This window comes from Molothrus ater, chromosome 13 (genome assembly GCF_012460135.2).
Source record: "Molothrus ater isolate BHLD 08-10-18 breed brown headed cowbird chromosome 13, BPBGC_Mater_1.1, whole genome shotgun sequence".
In the NCBI taxonomy this organism is placed as follows: Eukaryota; Metazoa; Chordata; class Aves; order Passeriformes; family Icteridae; genus Molothrus; species Molothrus ater.
Window position 1 is genome coordinate 20,551,042 of NC_050490.2, and position 17,833 is coordinate 20,568,874.

The 17,833-nt window shown below is 39.5% G+C and overlaps 1 protein-coding gene across 1 annotated transcript in view; it reads left to right on the top strand.

Annotated features, from left to right (window-relative positions):
* IQGAP1 (IQ motif containing GTPase activating protein 1) overlaps nt 1–17,833 on the top strand; it is a 54,072-nt gene that overhangs the window by 28,632 nt on the left and 7,607 nt on the right. Inside the window, exons 16-32 of the mRNA XM_036389357.2 lie at nt 2,336–2,426; nt 3,416–3,577; nt 3,942–4,084; nt 4,435–4,605; nt 5,683–5,766; nt 5,865–5,936; nt 6,029–6,098; nt 6,868–7,076; nt 8,097–8,252; nt 8,468–8,631; nt 9,435–9,659; nt 10,887–11,027; nt 11,116–11,200; nt 13,371–13,603; nt 14,362–14,494; nt 14,870–14,972; nt 16,440–16,575. Of these exons, the coding sequence (XP_036245250.1) occupies nt 2,336–2,426; nt 3,416–3,577; nt 3,942–4,084; nt 4,435–4,605; nt 5,683–5,766; nt 5,865–5,936; nt 6,029–6,098; nt 6,868–7,076; nt 8,097–8,252; nt 8,468–8,631; nt 9,435–9,659; nt 10,887–11,027; nt 11,116–11,200; nt 13,371–13,603; nt 14,362–14,494; nt 14,870–14,972; nt 16,440–16,575 (2,378 nt within the window). The remainder of the gene's footprint in view (nt 1–2,335; nt 2,427–3,415; nt 3,578–3,941; nt 4,085–4,434; nt 4,606–5,682; nt 5,767–5,864; nt 5,937–6,028; nt 6,099–6,867; nt 7,077–8,096; nt 8,253–8,467; nt 8,632–9,434; nt 9,660–10,886; nt 11,028–11,115; nt 11,201–13,370; nt 13,604–14,361; nt 14,495–14,869; nt 14,973–16,439; nt 16,576–17,833) is intronic.

The window sequence follows — 17,833 nt, forward strand, 5'->3', positions numbered from 1 at the left end:
ACTTCTGCTTGCAAGTTTTCTGCAAGCTTAAGTACTTTATTCGAATGTTCTGTGTTAAATGTACTCTTAGCTATAGTTATATATATGGCAAAAAAGAAAGTTTCTGGAAGTGGAAAAATCTGTAAAGTGATAAATTAGAAAAAAGGTGTGAAACAACATACATGCTACCAGCTAAATATATATGCTGTTGGTCACCTGATGACACTTCCATAGCTTATGACTTTTTTGAGCTAAAGTTGTCATTAGCCAAGGACTTCTACCTGCTTGTACTTAGTTGCAGTTTTCACTAATTGAAAGGTGAAGATGAAGAGAGGAAGAGCAAGTTTCATCTTACACCTTTCATCAAGGTATAAGAAAGGATGACGAGTGCACGTGTGTGTATGCAAGTGATTTTTGGGTAGTAGGGAGGGGACACTGATTTTTTTTCCCATATCTATTTACAGAGAAGTAGCAGATGTCTGCTTTCAGTGACTTGAGAGTGTTTTGTTTTCTTTTTTCTGCTGTGGAGCTCATTGCTCAAGTAGCAATGCACAATTTTGTACAGAGGCTAAGGTCTAGATTGTGTTTAACATTTTGTTTTTGACTAAAGGTAAACCAGTGTGATGACAATAGAAAACTATATGCAATTCTGATGAAAATCATTAAGCACCTTTCCCAAGGGTCTTGACAGGGTTAATGTTCCTCAGGATCCATTTTGTACTGAAGCATTTCCTCTCGCTGAGTCAGAATGAAACAATGAAATCTTTTTATCCTGTACTTAAAACGTGTGCCAGACTGTGCTGGTAGCTTCTGGGTTGGTATGAAATTACCTTATTTAGACATAAGATAAATTAAGGGCTTCTCCCAGCAGCATGGGAATAATTCCAGAAATAGAAAGATCATATTATACAGTAACAATGTGGGGAAAATAAGCACAATCTGAAATCAACTGTTATGAACTAGTGATTTCTGTACCTTGGGGCTAAGAAGGATTAATGTTCACCTGAAGATGTTGTTCAGTTGCTCACTTGATTGGGGAGTGCTGTATCATGCATGTTTCTGATGTGATGAGGTGAGAAAGAAAAAAGCAGTAGACTCCATAGTATGTTACAATGTGTGTATCTTGCAGAAAGCCTTGCAGCAGTAAAACTGTAGAGAAGCACAACATGGTTTTGACTTCTGTGGATAGATAGTACAGTGGAGTTACAGTGATGATTCTCCCCCACATCCTGGACAGGAATTTTGCTGTTGCTGGTACTCTTGTGGGACTGTCTGGCTTTCAGATGAAATCTGCCTGTGAAGGTCATGTTAAGCTCTTGAATAAAGTATCATTTAGCCAGTTAGTTTCAGATCTGCCAAAACAGTGGTTAAAATGTGGAAAGCACATAAGGAAATGTTCATTTTAAGTCTGGCCTTAAAGCCCTTGAATGTTGTAAATAGTGGTTCTTTTGTGCACTGTGATTATTATTCCCTTCCAGAACTAAAGGTTTCCTGTGTTCTGTTTGTATGAGAAAAGTTGTCAGAGGGATGGTAGTTGCATCTTAGCATTTCTTTTGGTAGTTACCTACAGGAAGGACCAGTGGGTGGAGAGAAGCTTATGCTTGGCAACTGCTGGGTCATTGTTCTCTATGTATATTTTGGGACTTGCAAAACACTTGTCCCTTTCCTCCTCTCAAATTTCTGCATGTAACATTAGCTCATTTGGCTAGATTTCCCAGCCAAAATGCAGGATACTGTGTGATCACTGCTCCTTGACAGGCCATCTGTTAAAATAAAGATTTAAAACATGGCTTTGACTGCTGTGTGTGTACACCCATCCACAACACATACGATGCTTTTTGCTTTGTTCGTTTGTACAGGTTTGTGAAGTTTTGTGGGCAGGGAAATGAACAGCCTGATGTGACGTTAGTTGCCCAAAGGTTTATTAGTTTCTGCACACATATGTGCATCAGCAGCTCTCTGTAGTCCTTCTGTTGAAGGACTAACTTCCTGGAAAATCATGTATCTTAGCTAGTATGGCTTTAGGACTAGCTGGTACTAAGTCCCTGGCCTTGTGTTTGCTCATCTTATTAGAGTGATTCTTACTGATAGAATTTCTTGTTTGTTCTGTTTCCTGAGAATTTCTTTTGTCCGGGGAAAGTGTTGAGTTTGGTAATGCCATAGTAGTCTCTGCCAGTCACAAATCCACATGATGTCCTTATGCTGGAGTTAGTTAGGAAGACTGAAATACTTCTTTTTCCCTCTGTTATGGAAAACTACTCTATTGGCTGTTTCTGAATATAGGTTATCTTACTCGGCAAAAATAGTGATACTTTTCTCCTGATATTGTATGTTTGTCTTGTTGTATTCTCTTCAGGATACACAGGATGAAACAGCTGTACTTTGGCTAGATGAAATTCAGGATGGGATTCATAAGGCTAACAAGGACACCGAGGAGTCCCAGAGATGTACGTATTATCGCACAGTATTGCAATTAATCCCCACTACCAGCCAAATACCAGTTATTTAAGGAAAAGGTGGGGACTAGAAATGTCATATACATGTGGCAAAGGAAACCAGAAGAGCCTACAGGCTTCTGGTACAGGTGTGGTTTTTTGAGGAGTGAATGTCAGATTCTTCAAATACTAAATTTCTTCTGTTGTGGGGGGATATGCATTTTTTTCCAGTTTTGCATGTGACCATTAGACTACGTTACCTTGTTGGACCAATCTTTTTCAATTTGTTTGTCATTTGCGACTAATTGTGTGTGTCTGTGGGTGATTGGTTAGAAGTGAGAGTGTTCACATGCACTATTGAAATGATGTTTTCTGGTGAGCATTACCTTTTATTTGTGTGAGGTACTGTTGTCTTGTCTTGGTTCTCTTAGGTATTACCAGACAAACACTCACATGTTTTTCGAATACAAAGAGTACTACACGTCAGTGATACTCACCTTTGCTCCTTAACACAGTTGGCAGGTGGACTGGTCCAAACATTGTTGCATCCCAGTCTTTATAACAATGTTGTTTCTGTCTGCAGAAACAATTAAGTAATTACTGCTCTGGTTGTTAAAAAGGCCTCTTTTGAGTTGTGACTGGCTCTGCCAGAAGAAACTGTGTTAACTGAAACAGACATCAGAGGGGAGCTGTAACTGTGTGTGTTGAAAAGTTCTGGCAGTAAATCAGCACCATACTGGGACTTTGGGCGCACCATTACGTGCTGTCAGGTGCAGTTCCACACATGGTTGGATACTCTGTACTGAAGCGACCTCTATACTGCAAGTTGTCTAGTTCGTTTTTTATTTATGTTTCATGTTTATGTACACTTAAAATTTGCGTATCTTACATACAACCCATCTATGAGGGTGTGTTCATGTTGCCTTGCTCTGTTCTTCCATTCTGTGCTTGCTGTGAGCTACTGAGCCCCTGCGCTAACTTGCTTTCTGGTTTTATCCAAGTCTCCTTAGGAATTCTAGCCATTAATGAAGCAGTAGATCGTGGTGACGTTAGCCAGACCCTGAGTGCCTTGCGTTCACCTGATGTTGGGCTGTACGGAGTCACTCCAGAATGTGCTGAGACGTACCAGCAAGAATTGTCTGAAGTTAAGAAAAGGGCAGCAGGTACACCTTAAGTAGCTAACTATTAGTGAAATAGACACAAGATTATTGTACATGGAATTGGAACTAGAGGTAAAAAAGCCCCTGGAAAAAAATCCTGTGTTGTAGATAGCAGCTGTGGATGCTTTGTGAAATAAGGGGTTTTTTTTAAAAAAAAGAATATGAGTAGTATAATGTTCTCCACTTGTACAATGTGTTGTGTTTAGGTAGCTCTCATATGAGGTCATTAGGGACTCAGAAACATTCCTTTCCTTGTTTGGAGAAAGAATAATCTGTAAAGGAAATTTCCTGGTTGTAAAATTTGTATGTGTGAAAGGTAAGACACTTGTCAGTGTTTCAGACTTCTAATTGCAGTTTCTGCTCTTAGGGGGCAATGGCAGTGAGTGGGTGAAACACTGGGTGAGAGGAGGCTATCATTATTATCATAACCTGCGGACCAAAGAGGGAGGATGGGATGAACCAGCAGAATTTGTGCAAAATGACACTCAGCTGTCACGGGAAGAGATACAGGTAGAGTAATAGATTAACACATGCTCCTTCTCTCAAAAGTTGACGTTCTCACCATTCCCACCCTTAATGCAGCTCTAAGATAGAATGCTTCAATGCCATAGTCATGTTAACACGCTTAGTAACTCATTTGATTTGCTGGGCATCATCAGATTGTGTGTGTCACTACTCCTTGTCCTATTTCATGAAAATTTATCCTGTCACTAAGAGAGTACAGGACTGTGATGTCACTGTTTTTTGAGACAACTTTGGAGTTTCTTGTAAGCACAGTGTGGAAAGCTGATGTAACATCCTTTTTCTTGTATTTCCATTTCCTTTTTCTGGCTTCTCTTCCTATCATAACATTAAATCAGAGCACCATATCTGGAGTCACTGCAGCATACAACCGAGAACAGTTGTGGCTTGCAAATGAGAACCTGATTATGAAACTTCAGGCTTGCTGTCGAGGGTATCTTGTTCGCCAGGAATTCAACTCAAGAATGAATTTTTTGAAGAAGCAAGTCCCAGCAATCACTTGCATTCAGGTAGTGATACCCTTTAATTCTATTTGGAACTTGTACTCTGCAGTTGTTTTCTGTACACAAGCTTATTAACAGTTTTTGTTCAATTCAAGTAGTTACAGCACACAATTGTCTTTGCCTCATATTGTAACTTATCTAAAAACATTTCCTTCTCCAGTGAGTTTTGGTATATTATTTGCTTTTAGGTGTCATATATAATCAATCCAGTAATCATATAGAATTGGAGAGAGAAAAAGTTACTTGAGGAAGCTTTAACAGTTATTTTTTTACGTGTTTCAATGTTTTGGGAGTAAGGAAATACGAAGTGTGTTCTATGTGTTGATGGTGACAGTACCATGAGATGCATTGCTGCTGTGATTCATCATGAATTAAAGAGAAACAACATGGTCTTCAGTATTCTTGCTTCTCTTCAAATTTGTCCAGGGATTTGGAGGATAGTTGGATAATTCAGCATGAAATCAGGTGCATTTACAGGACAGCCACAAAAAAATTCTTCTGTGATGTTGTAACTGAATTATGTGCAAATGCAACAGTTGCTTTGCACCCTATTACCATTTTATTATTTCAGCAGTATATATCCAATTGTTTCTGCCTAAGTAGCAGATACTCTGCCTGTATATTTAACAAAACCTCCACACCCACTCCCAGCTCATTAAAATAACACAATCTCCCTTTAAGTGTAGTACAACCCCTTGCCTGACTTCTCTTCCCAAGTGTGAATGGCAGTGGATCTGCTGGGAAAGCTTAAACTGTTACACCATTGTTCTCAGCAGCAGCAGCTAACACATGATCCTCATGTAGAACAGTTTCTGTCAACTTGACTGTTTCACTGTATCCTTGACCCCTAATTGTGTTTCAGAAGGCCCAGGCTCTTCATGGTGTAATTTCAAGTCTCTCATGATTACATTTGGAAAATAGTTAATGCCTCACACAGTATCTCTTGATAAGACAAGCGTGTCTCCTTCATGTTTCATTTAGCCAAAAGGGCAGTTGGAAGCTGAGGAACCCAAAGAAGCTCAGATTTGTAATGACTTCTGTTCAATTAGAAAAGTAAAGTGAATGTGCCTGTTTTGTTTTCAGTCTCAATGGCGTGGCTACAAGCAAAGGAAGGCATATCAAACCCGTTTGGATTACCTACGTGCACAAAAGGACCAAGTAGTAAAGGTAGTGCAGGTTCTCTGCTTACTGTTTTGGTAAGCCTTTGGGGTAGTGAACTTCATAGATAAGTTTTCGATCTGAGTGTTTTGGTTACCCTTCAATAGATTCAGTCAATGACCAGGATGTATCAAGCCAGAAGACGTTACAGAGATCGTCTGCAGTATTTCAGAAACCACGTAAGAGGCTATCTTGTTAAATATATTGTGTACCTGACATTGGTACTCTTTCCAGAATGATGTCAAGTGCTTTTTTGTTTCTTAAATCCTAGATAAATGATGTCGTAAAAATTCAAGCCTTTATTCGAGCAAACAAAGCCCGAGAAGACTACAAAACCCTCAGTAAGTATTGCCAAGAGGATAAAACTGCTGTGGCTCAAATCTCTGTTTGTGAGGGATCATAGATTCATAGAAGAGATTCCCCAACTCTCTCTGCCTGTCTCCATAGGAGAGATGCTTTAGCCCATGATCATCTTTGTAGCCCTCCTCTGGGCTTGGCCCTGCAGCTCCACATCCTTCTTACTATATTGGAGGCCCCAGAGCTGAACACAATTCTTCAGATGGGGTTTCATTAGAGTAGAGTAGAGTAGAGGAGGAGAATCACCTGCCTTGACCTCCTGACCACACTGCTTTTGAGGCAGCCCAGGATGCAGTTGGCTTTCTGTGCTGCAAGTGCACATTGCTGGGTCATGTCAAGCTCCTTGTCAACCAATATGATATTGGCTGTGTGATCTATAACATCAAGACAGTTTTGAGGAGCAGTCAGGATGAAGTTGATAGGGAAGTGCAGGGTGTAGGTAGTTCTTGAGGCTGAAGGAAAAGATGATTCTAGCTGCCTTTTTTTTTTTTCCCCTGCTGAAAAATAGAACTGTAGCTTTGCAGTTAGCTCTGACAGTGTGTACTACCCTATGCTAATACTGACTTTGTTCTTGATTTAGTTCTCTTACAATTTTCTCAAAACAGGAGAATCAAAATGTCTGAAGCTGGTTAGACGAGATGGTACTAATTTGACTCTGGGTACTCCTTGATGTGCTGTTTAAACATAGATAAGGCATATATTTACTTCTGTTTGCCATCCCCTAGTGTTGTCTATTTTCTTTCCTGTTTTTAGTTAATGCTGAAAATCCACCTATGGCTGTGGTTCGGAAATTTGTCCACTTGCTTGATCAGAGTGACCAGGATTTTCAGGAGGAGCTTGAGCTAATGAAACTCCGTGAAGAAGTTGTAACCTTGATCCGATCCAATCAGCAACTGGAAAATGACCTCAATCTCATGGACATCAAAATTGGTTTGCTAGTGAAAAACAAAATTACATTGCAGGTAAGAAATGTGTTGTTGGGAGACTAGCTACACATAGAATTGAGCCCAGTGGTAGTTGGCATGGAGAGCTCCTGGCCTCAGATGTTGGTTGCTCAGACCCAGTGGAAAACATTTCCCCTGACTTAGTTTTTACTTCCAGTATGTTCTTAGTTAATTCCACTGATTTAGTATGTATCCCTAGAAAGAAAACTGTAGGAGGAGAAGAAACAAGTCCTGAAGGTAAAAAAGGCAACAAGACTATCTTGAGCTAACAAATGCAACAGGTTTTGTATTGACAGGCTTTGAGACTCTTTTTTGTTGCTCCTTTGGGGTTAAACAAGTCACACTGTTTACAAGCTACAAGCTTTCAGCCAAGGGGGTGATTCTGTAATTTTGGAGGCAGGAGACACGCTTGTGTGGCTTGGTTGCTTGTTGGTTAAAGGAAGTGCCCTCTATCTAAGCTTGGCTGGTGTGATTCATTTCCAAAAAAGCAAAAAAAAAGGGCTCTTGCTGATACAGCATTGTCTTTTCTTCAAGCTGAAGTACTGGTCAACTTTTCATGTGGTCCTGAATTCATTACACTAGGCTTCTCTGAGTGCAAAACCTCAATTGGTGTAGTGAAATTTATCTTAGAAGGAAGCTGCAGTGGTTGGGCTGATGATTGCAGTGAAAAGTGCCATTGCTGTCAGAGTATGTGGAGGTAGTGAGCTAGGTGAATATGGAACAATATTTGTAAACCGTAAGCCCAGTTTAAAAAAGGAAAACATTTCCAAGTGTCTTCAGAATGCTACCAGCTCTGATGGTAATTGCTGCCAAGAGTGACTAACCCTTCTAGGGTTTCAGACAAATTCACAAAGTCAGGAACAAAGCAGAACATATACTTCCAGTTGGAGAAACTGCTGCCATAGCAAACAATGCTTCACTTTTATAGCCCCAGGCATTCCTTGACCCTGCATTTCCACATCCAAGAGAACTAGCTCTCAGATGCAACTGTTTTCCAGCATTTCTTGTTTGAAATCTGTACCTTTTCTTTCTTTCCAGGATGTTGTTTCTCATAGCAAAAAACTTACCAAGAAGAACAAGGAACAGCTCTCTGACATGATGATGCTGAACAAACAAAGGGGAGGTTTGAAAGCATTGAGCAAAGAAAAGAGAGAAAAGTTGGAAGCCTATCAGCATTTGTTCTACCTACTTCAGGTAAGCAACTTCTTACACTGCTCGGTAACCTTTTGTCATAGAAGGTGATATGTCTTAGCCCAGTCTTTGCTTGTGCACTGTAGTTGTCATAGAAGCAGTAAGGTTGGAAAAGACCTTTAAAATCAAGTCCAGCTAGCAACTGTTTTGAGCCACCTTAGTTTTTTAGCAGCACCAGCGGGGACATGTACACTAAGTAATTTTTCTTGTTGTTGTAGACTAACCCAACCTACTTGGCCAAGCTGATTTTTCAGATGCCTCAAAACAAATCCACAAAATTCATGGATTCTGTCATCTTCACGCTGTATAACTATGCATCCAATCAAAGAGAGGAATACCTGTTGTTGCGACTTTTCCAAACAGCACTGCAGGAAGAGATCAAGTATGTGGTAGCATACGGCACATTCTTGCTGTTGAATCAGTTTTGGCAGTTCCTGAAAATGAGGCACATTTTCATGTGAAGTCTAGTGCTTATATGCAGATAATGCTAATCTGTCCCTTCACTGTCCTTTTCCCATTTCATATCAATTAATGTAGTCTATCAAAAAAGAATCAAGTATGTCGATAGAAGATGAAGGCTTTTCACTTGAATCAAGATTTCACTGCTCAACAGGGCAGATACTTCTGATCTGATGCAAAGTCATTCTAAAATTTAGTCTAATCTCAATTCTCCAGTGTCTGATTATAAATATGTCCAACAAAGTGCAAACTCAGGCTTAGCCAGGAAGAGAGCTAAATCTAAGCTGTCTGGATTTCCAAAAACTAATGAGGAGTCTGAAATCTCTGTTGTTCAGCATTTCTATTTCCTGTCAGTGTTAGAAACTCTGGCTGTCCTCAGACATGTTTTGTTGGATTGGTTAGGCCTTCGGAGCTCAGTGTTACATGACTTACATGACTGTAACTCAAAGTGTCAGTTTGAGTTACATGACTTTACAATGCAGAGTGGCCCAACTTGCTGTGAGGAAGAATATGCAATGACTTTTTAAGGAACTACCCTCAAGCATTTTTGGGAATGTTTTTTAAGCATGCAGATGGCCTGAAACAAATAACAACTTCTAAAAAACATGTGTGTCTCCCCCCACCACCCCACCCCCAAGGTTATGCTTGGAACAATAGTCCAGGGAAGCGTAGGCAGTGACAGAGTTATGCATACCTAAAATTTCATATGGATTCTTTCTTCTTCAGATCAAAAGTAGACCAGATACATGAAATTGTGACTGGGAATCCTACTGTTATTAAAATGGTGGTAAGTTTCAATCGTGGTGCCCGTGGTCAGAATGCCCTGAGGCAGATCCTTGCACCAGTTGTGAAGGAAATCATCGATGACAAGTCACTTAATATCAAAACTGATCCTGTGGATATTTACAAGTCTTGGGTTAACCAGATGGAATCTCAAACTGGAGAGGCCAGGTATGGGACCTGTTAATACTGTATTTTTCTAAACGTTGCTTGGCATTGCTCAGTCATTCAAAACTTGCATCCTTGGCTCCACTGCATGCATCTGTCCAACTGTCTTGTCAAGACAACTTTCATCTGAGAGTTCTAAAGTTCTTACTCTGGCTGTGGTGCTGAGAGTATTGAACAGGAATGTCATAAAATTATGGAAAAAGAAATGCTCTTTGGTATTTTCCTATGTTAACTTGATAGTTAACTATGAGATGCCCTCTAACCTAAAATGATGTATTGTAAGAAAATGTACGTGGGAATTGTTTCCATGTCAGTCCCTGTTCATGTCATGCTTGGCCTGTGCAAACACGTACTTCTTCTCAAGCACACAAAGTCGCTCTTGCTGGCAGGAAGCATCACATTGCATTTAATTCTCCTTGGTCCTAACATCTTTCTAATTAATATCAGCCATTGATGATAATTGTATTCAGCTATGTGATTTTGTGTCATTCTGGTTTCTTTTTCTTCAGTGGTTGTGATTTGCTAGAACTTGAGGATTTTGTTGTGTTATTGGGGTTTTTTAACGCATTAAAAAAAAAAGCAAAAGCCCTACTGATGAATGACTTCCTCCATATCTAAAGCAGTCGTATACCTTTGCACACTTTATGAAAAATTCTGGGTATGGTAAAAATGGAAGTGATGATGTGTATTCAGATTCTTCTCTATACATGAGATTTAGGATACACCTTTATGAATTACCAGCTTCATTTGTCTGTGTTCACTGGAATACTATGCAACAGTTTCAGCTGATTGAAAAAAGGATAACTATTCCTTCAGCAGCATGTTATATTGATTTTATGGATGCTGCTCTGCTTGTGTCCAAGTTTTCATCATCTTAATACTCAAATGTGTAGCTTTCATTTTCACCAATTCGCAGTCTGAAGTACCACTATGTATAATGGATGGTGCTTTTTTTGCCCCGTGTGCATGCTGTAAAAAAGATTCAATTTTGAGTTAGCCAGGTCTTTCTCTCAGTGGCCAGTGCAAGGGAAAGTAAAGGAAGTAAAAGCAAAAGAATTTCAGTTCTGACGGTGCCAAACAGGTTAATTAAAAGCAGTGAATAGTTTTTTGCAGCGAAGTGAATATAAGTTTCTGGTTTTGGCAGTGAATGTTTCTGTGTCAGGCTATACATTCTTGAAGTGTACTAGCCTGAGTAATACTCTCCTTTATATGTCTGACTTTTTCAAATAGCAAACTGCCATATGATGTTACTCCTGAGCAAGCCCTAAGTCATGAAGAGGTGAGGACGCGCCTGGATGCCTCAATCAGAAACATGAGGACAGTGACAGACAAGTTCCTATCTGCCATTATTAGTTCAGTGGACAAAATCCCGTGAGTCTGATGCACCACTGTTATCCCTGAGAAGTTGCTGGTGTCTTCATGCTTGCAGCAGTCTTATTTGACCTTTTCTTTCTCTCAGGTATGGAATGCGTTTCATTGCCAAGGTCCTAAAAGACTCCCTGCATGAGAAGTTTCCTGATGCTGGTGAGGATGAGCTTCTGAAGGTGAGGATCTATACACCTTTGTGAGTAATTGTCAGCCAAATTGGCTGTGGTGAGCTCATCTCATTCTTCTCTCTTGTTAGGTGTATGTGTGGAGACGAGCACATGTAAACCTATTCATTTACCTCTACAGATAGAAAATATTTCACATCAGGCTATTGACATCAGCTTCATACACATCGCTTGAGATGTAATACATTGTTTAGAAGGAAGTATCCTGATGCTTCTGTTTTGTTTTTAGTATCTTGGGCATTTGGACCTTTAGGTTTCTTGACCTGGGGTTTACTGTTGCTCCTAGAAAATAAACCTTGGGTTAACTACTGTGGTCACTGGCTGCTGCTCCTTCCTTAAAGAGACAAGTTAAAAAGTCTGTGTGCCAAATTCCTAATGCCCCATCTGGAACACACTGGGATATTTTGACGGCAATATGTAGAATCGCTTCCCATGATGCCTGGTCAGTTTTGTATTTTGCATTTCAGTTGGATTGGAGAACTAAAAGGATCCTAATATTAGTTGGTCTTAGATGACTACAGCATCGGGGTTTTTGTTGAAATTTCTTTGGTTTTGTGGCTTCTGGGAAATTCTGAATTTATGCCCATGAATGCTTTACTTTTTAGTACAATATAGTTTGGTTATTAGAATACTTGACAATGTCTCTTTAAGCTTCTCTGCCTCTGCTTCATTACAAAATAATTACCAATCTGAATGCTGTTTTCTTCTCTCTTCTAGTTCTGTGCTTTCCCATTCTGAGACATCGGTTCTTTCTATGCAGGTGAATTAATTTCTTCCATCTGTAAATTTAGGTGGAAAACTGCAGGTTTTGTTAATCCTCATGGAAATAATGTAACTGTCCACATGAAAGTCAAAACTGCAGTTGCGTGCAATACCTACCTGTAGATTTTTTTTTTAGCAACTGAAGATACTCATATAACATACTGTTCTTTTTGCCCCACAAGTTCAAATGTCATTAATTAAATTTCTTTCATGGATGTTTTTTTCTTTTTACTGGCAGTAAACAGACTGTTAATAGTCAGCAGACTGTTAACATCCCACAGCATAATTTGTGAGAGTACAGCAGAGGCTTGCATAAAACACTTGTCCAAACATGGCCTGACTGAAACCAGTTATTAATTTCTGGGACTTACCAATGGCTAGGTTTTTTCTCTGTGTTTTCACCTGTTTGTTCAGACCCCAATCTCTTCCATGCATTTTAGTCACATGAAAAGCAGGTGAAGCCAAGGTTCAGTGACCTGGCCTTCTGCAAATGAGCATGTGGTGAGAGAGCTTTTGCTTTAAATCAGCATGGTGAGTTAATACCTTTCCTTGCTAGAATTACTTTTGGCAAAATATCCAGCACGGGGTAGAAGAATATTGTGAGCATATGGATAATGTGATAATCTCTATTTGTAGTTCTTTGAAATATACTGCTGCTCACATTTGACTAGGTAAATTGGATTTTCAAAGCATCCGATGCCATTTGTTTTCTCTACTTCTGATTTTCTTACTTCTGGATTAAATGGTTTCTCACTAACTAGGGGTCTGTGCCTGAATATCTTGCTGGGTTATAGAAGAAGGCTTTTATTCTGAAAGAGAGAAGGGCTTTGGACAAGAAATGGAAAAACATTTCCTCAATTTACCTTCTTGGTGTGCCATTCTTCCTCCCTATTTTTTCTTTATCAGAGATGGCAGCCAGTGCTTTATGCTTCTTTACAAATTGGCTCTTGTTCCACCCTGAAACTTCATTATCAGATTCCTCTGTATCGTGGTCATTCTGCCCTCTGTTAGGCTAATTCAGTTGCATTTAATTCTCCTGACAGACTCTCTCATGCTCATATCAGTAGTTCATTGGTAACTTATAGTATCTCTTATCTGTACATTTTTGTAAGTTGGAGTTCTAAATCTTTACGCATAGGAATATCTGCTGCTGTATTGTCCTGTGACTGATGGTGCTCAGGCTTTCCTCTGTGTTGACTGCCCTATTGCATCTTTATGATATTGGTTTTTTTTTAACGCTGTAGATCTTTTGGGATGGTGTGTGCTTCTGTACAGCAGAACCTTTGTGTTGGAAAGAGGCTTACAAGAAAATAATTTATCTAAACACAGAGTAGTTTCAATAAAATTTGGTTGGGTCCTGAACTTTTGTTTATTGATACATTTCTTCTTTCTTTCCCAGATTGTTGGCAACTTACTCTATTATCGCTACATGAATCCAGCCATTGTTGCACCAGATGCATTTGACATCATTGACCTTTCAGCTGGAGGTCAGCTGACAACAGATCAACGCAGAAACCTTGGTTCCATTGCAAAGATGTTACAGCATGCTGCATCCAATAAGATGTTCATGGGAGACAATGCTCATCTAAGCATCATTAATGAATATCTGTTGCAGTCATACCAGAAATTCAGGTAGAAGACCGTAGCTAATTAATTGGGAAGTTTGTCGAAGGGTAACATTGCAAGTAAAAGGGGAAAACAGTAAATTTAGAATATGGAAAATTCTGTCTCTGTCAAATATGCAGTCTATTTAAAATAAAAGAGATTTCAGTCCCGACTGCCACGAGCATCAGTGACAAGGGCAGATAAAATATGTACCTGGGATTTATGAACAATGGATTGTATGTTCATGAGATTGCAAAGTCAAGAGTTTCAAGTGTCCAAAATAAAGGTAGCTTTTGCACATACTTATTACAGTACTTTGGACGGGACATACATTCTTCTGTCCTATGTGAACCCTGGTTGCATATGAAAATCTAGTGGTGATCAGGAATAAAGCAGGTTGGCATTTAGCTATTCATGTAGTTGAAGTAGGCTTTTGTTCAAGAATTGTGATATCTCCTGTATTTTGGAAAAAGGGTAACCAGAGGTAGTTGGGGGCAAAGGATGATAATGCAGTCGAGGCAGGAGAATGAGGTCACTGAAGGCAGTTCTGTCAGTTTTGAAAATGAGCAAATGTCAACATGGCCAGTATCAATGAATGAATTTACTAGGTTGCTTCTGATGTGTTAAACTAAAGCTGCACATTGTAGTATGCCATAGTGTACCATAGTTTAAAGGGGAGAGTCTATGCTTGAAATTGTCATAGGGAAATTGTCATACATTAAATTGTAATACTCTTGACATATCTCAGAGTCATACTGAGTGTTCTCTCCTTCTTTGTTCTGAAGACGTTTTTTTCAGGCTGCCTGTGAGGTTCCCGAATTGCAGGATAAATTTAATATTGATGAATATTCAGACTTGGTGACTCTCACTAAACCAGTAATTTATATTTCTATTGGTGAAATCATCAATACACACACTGTAAGTATGCATTAGTCACAGTTGCTCCTTATAAGCAGTGTTTGTGAAGAAAATGCTGTTTCTGTCTGAAACACAAAGGTACCAAATACAAGGCCGACAGTTGTCATGATTGTAGTTTGTGAGAGCTTGTTGGTTTATCGAGTATAGTAGTTTAGGTATGGCTTCACTAAGTTTCTTTGGAAAGCATTTGACTATTGTCACATTATTATCACGATATTGTCAATATTGTGATATTGACACAGCTCTGAATATTGACATCACTGCTTTGGAGTTCAGTGATTTTTTTCTAAAAGATACCAGCCTAATGTAATGAAATTCTACTGTCTAGAAAAGGATATATTGTTAAAACATGATTGTTTTTTTCTATTCATCTAGTTGCTCTTAGACCATCAAGATGCAATTGCTCCTGAGCACAATGATCCAATTCATGAGCTGCTGGATGATCTCGGAGAGGTTCCTACAATTGAGTCCTTAATAGGTGGTCTAGTTTATTCTGCTAAAATAATATGTGATATTACCTGAAATGACTTAAAGTGCAGTAACGAAACAGTAAGAAATCGTCACTGGTCCTTCGGGAGGACATGCTCTAAAAAGCAGCCACAGAATTGTTGCATAATTTACTGCCCTGAAAAAAACAGGGGTTCTTTCTCTTCTCCCCACCCACCTCACCTCATCCCACTCTAGAAGTTTCTTGAAGACAGATGGATTTTGACATATTTTCTTTGTTCCATTACACTGGAGCCATTTCTCTGTTCTTGTGTCCCTGTTCCAGCTTGTTTGCAAGGATCCGTCCTTACTGGAGACCTGTAGGTATTCCTTTCAGAGTGCAGTAATAAATGTATTAAATAGCATGTGTTCCTTTAAGAGTCTTTGGCATGTGGACAGGTGATCTTCCCCAACAGACAGGTAACATATTTCCCCTCCTTTAGAGTTATTTTCCATAAGGAAAATAGAATTTTATTCTCTTCTGGTTGGGGAAGGAAGGAACTAACACTACTAATCTGTGAAACTGTTCTGGAAACCTGAGACACAGTTTACTGCTTCAGGATGTAACACATACTGGAAGGATGCACAAGTTTTTCTCCTTCATTGGTTTCTATGTTGCAGTTATTTGAAGTTTCTAGTCTAGCAGAGGGGAGGGAGGCAAACCAGGCACAGTTTTTGGAGAGGATGCTCTGAAAGCAAACACTAACCTTGAAGTTGCTTGATCAGAAAGGTTAGAATCTTCTGAAGGAGTGATTGCAAGCACATTTTCTTCCAAGCGCTGGCAAAGAACTGCAAGAGGCATTATCTGAACAAGAGAGACCATGGGTTTAGCTAGAACTTGCCCTCCTTCCCCATTTCGTTTCTCCTGTGTGCATTGTTTCACTGTGGCTAATATGTCAGATCTTTCTGCAACCCTTTATAAAATGGGAGGAAAGGTACCAACTATTGTTCTGGTGAAAGTTCATATGCAGTTAGAGCAAGAAAATTTCTTTTTGATGGGATAGCTTACTTTGTTCAAGAGATGATGATAGGCTCAGTTGCTAACAAGCTCTTTGCTCTTAGCTTGAAACATGCATTTTGATGAGGACATGGACATATGGGCATCATCACATTTTTGTTTTCTACTTTTGGCAGTTCAGCCACTCTTCTCAGTGAGATACTGAGCTAGAGTGTGGAATGCTTGTAAATCTTTAAGGCATTCAAAGTGGTGACTTTGTGGTGCTTTTCTGGCTGGTGCATTCTCTCAGATTTGTTATGAAAAAGTCTGATATTCAAGATATAGTCTGATATATTCAAGATGATGTCTTTAAAAGTTGGTTTGGGTTTTGAAGTGTCCTTTGGACAGTATAGGAAACAGTCTAGTTTCTCTGTGTCTGTTATGTAGGGAAAAATTACGAAGTCCTAACAGTCAAGAAGGTAAAGAATGTGATTTAATCTATAAACTCTCTCTGCTTGGCAGGAGAAGGCTCTGGCAATGTTAATGACCCCAACAGGGAAATGCTAGCAAAGACTGAGGTTTCTCTCACACTCACTAATAAATTTGACGTTCCTGGTGATGAGAATGCAGAGATGGATGCAAGGACAATTCTTTTGAAGTAAGTAGGAGGTAACTACCTGGTATGTTACTCAAAAGAAGGAGCAACTGGAATTTTACCAGTTAATCAGCATGTGAAAATGAGAGAATTGAGGCATAATTTAAGGAAATGTGGGGGGACTGTTACTCCAAATACACTGAGATTGTAGTCATGTCCTTTTCCATGCTGTGGCATGACTTTTAATTGATGAAGTCTAATAGCCTTTTTGAGCAGCATAGGTCTTATAACCTAAAGGAAAGAGAGCAGTGGACTGTCATTTTATCTCACCGATTAAATTCTTTCCGCAATAATAATTTTATTATTGCCAGAATCTTTATTCTGGAAAACCTTTAACTAACAGTGACTCTTGGCTGGTTTTAAGCAAATCCCTATTGCTGAGATGTACAAAGCAGTGACCTGACATTCAAATGCATGCCTACCTCCTCTTATGCATTCCTGCTCAGATGGTAGTTTGAAAAATCTTTGCTCAGCATGTACTTGGTATAGGCAGACAAATGGTCTCCCACGAGAAGATTTTGTCTCCGAAAATAACTTTAACTGGACTTCTTAAAAGATACATCAGTATTTTCCTACCCACCAGACAAAGGTGACACTGGTTTCAAACGTAAAGATTTACCAGCTGCACTGGTAGTCGTTTAAGTTGTGGATGATGAGGAAGGTGCGTATGCAATGCAGTTTGTGTGATTCCAAAAATAATTCCAGCTGGACTGCAGAGATCTATTTGGTTTTATTGTGTGGCTTAAGGACAGAAGTGCTTCGGAGTGGAAACTGACTGTGATTAAATCTCAGCTCAAATCAAGGAAATGACCCTGTCTATTGCCAGGCTGGACTTGAGATCTACCTGTCTCCCATCCCCATAAGAAAATAATTCTTCTGAGTTTTTTGATACCTGTTAAAGATCACTGAAGCATGCTTATGGGTGGATAATATTATAGAGCTTTTCTGGTTGCACAAATGGGCTGTGGCTGCTACCTGCGTTATTGTTCACTTTAAATGCAGTTTCTGTGGTCCACCTGGCAGTAGTGGGGCTACCTTCTAATATATGGGGTAGCCTCCTTGCTGTTTGAAGAAGTTTTGGGGAGCAAATTGTGCGTATTACAGAGAGGAACCTTTTGAGGAACTAGTTTCTAATAACGCACTGTCCAAGAAGTAAAGTGCTTGTCAGGGGTCTGGTCTAGTTTAGCTTATGCCTACCTGAGTGCTTATCCAGTAATAGTCCGACTTTAAATAAATCAGTAGCATTGGTATTGTTGCAGAA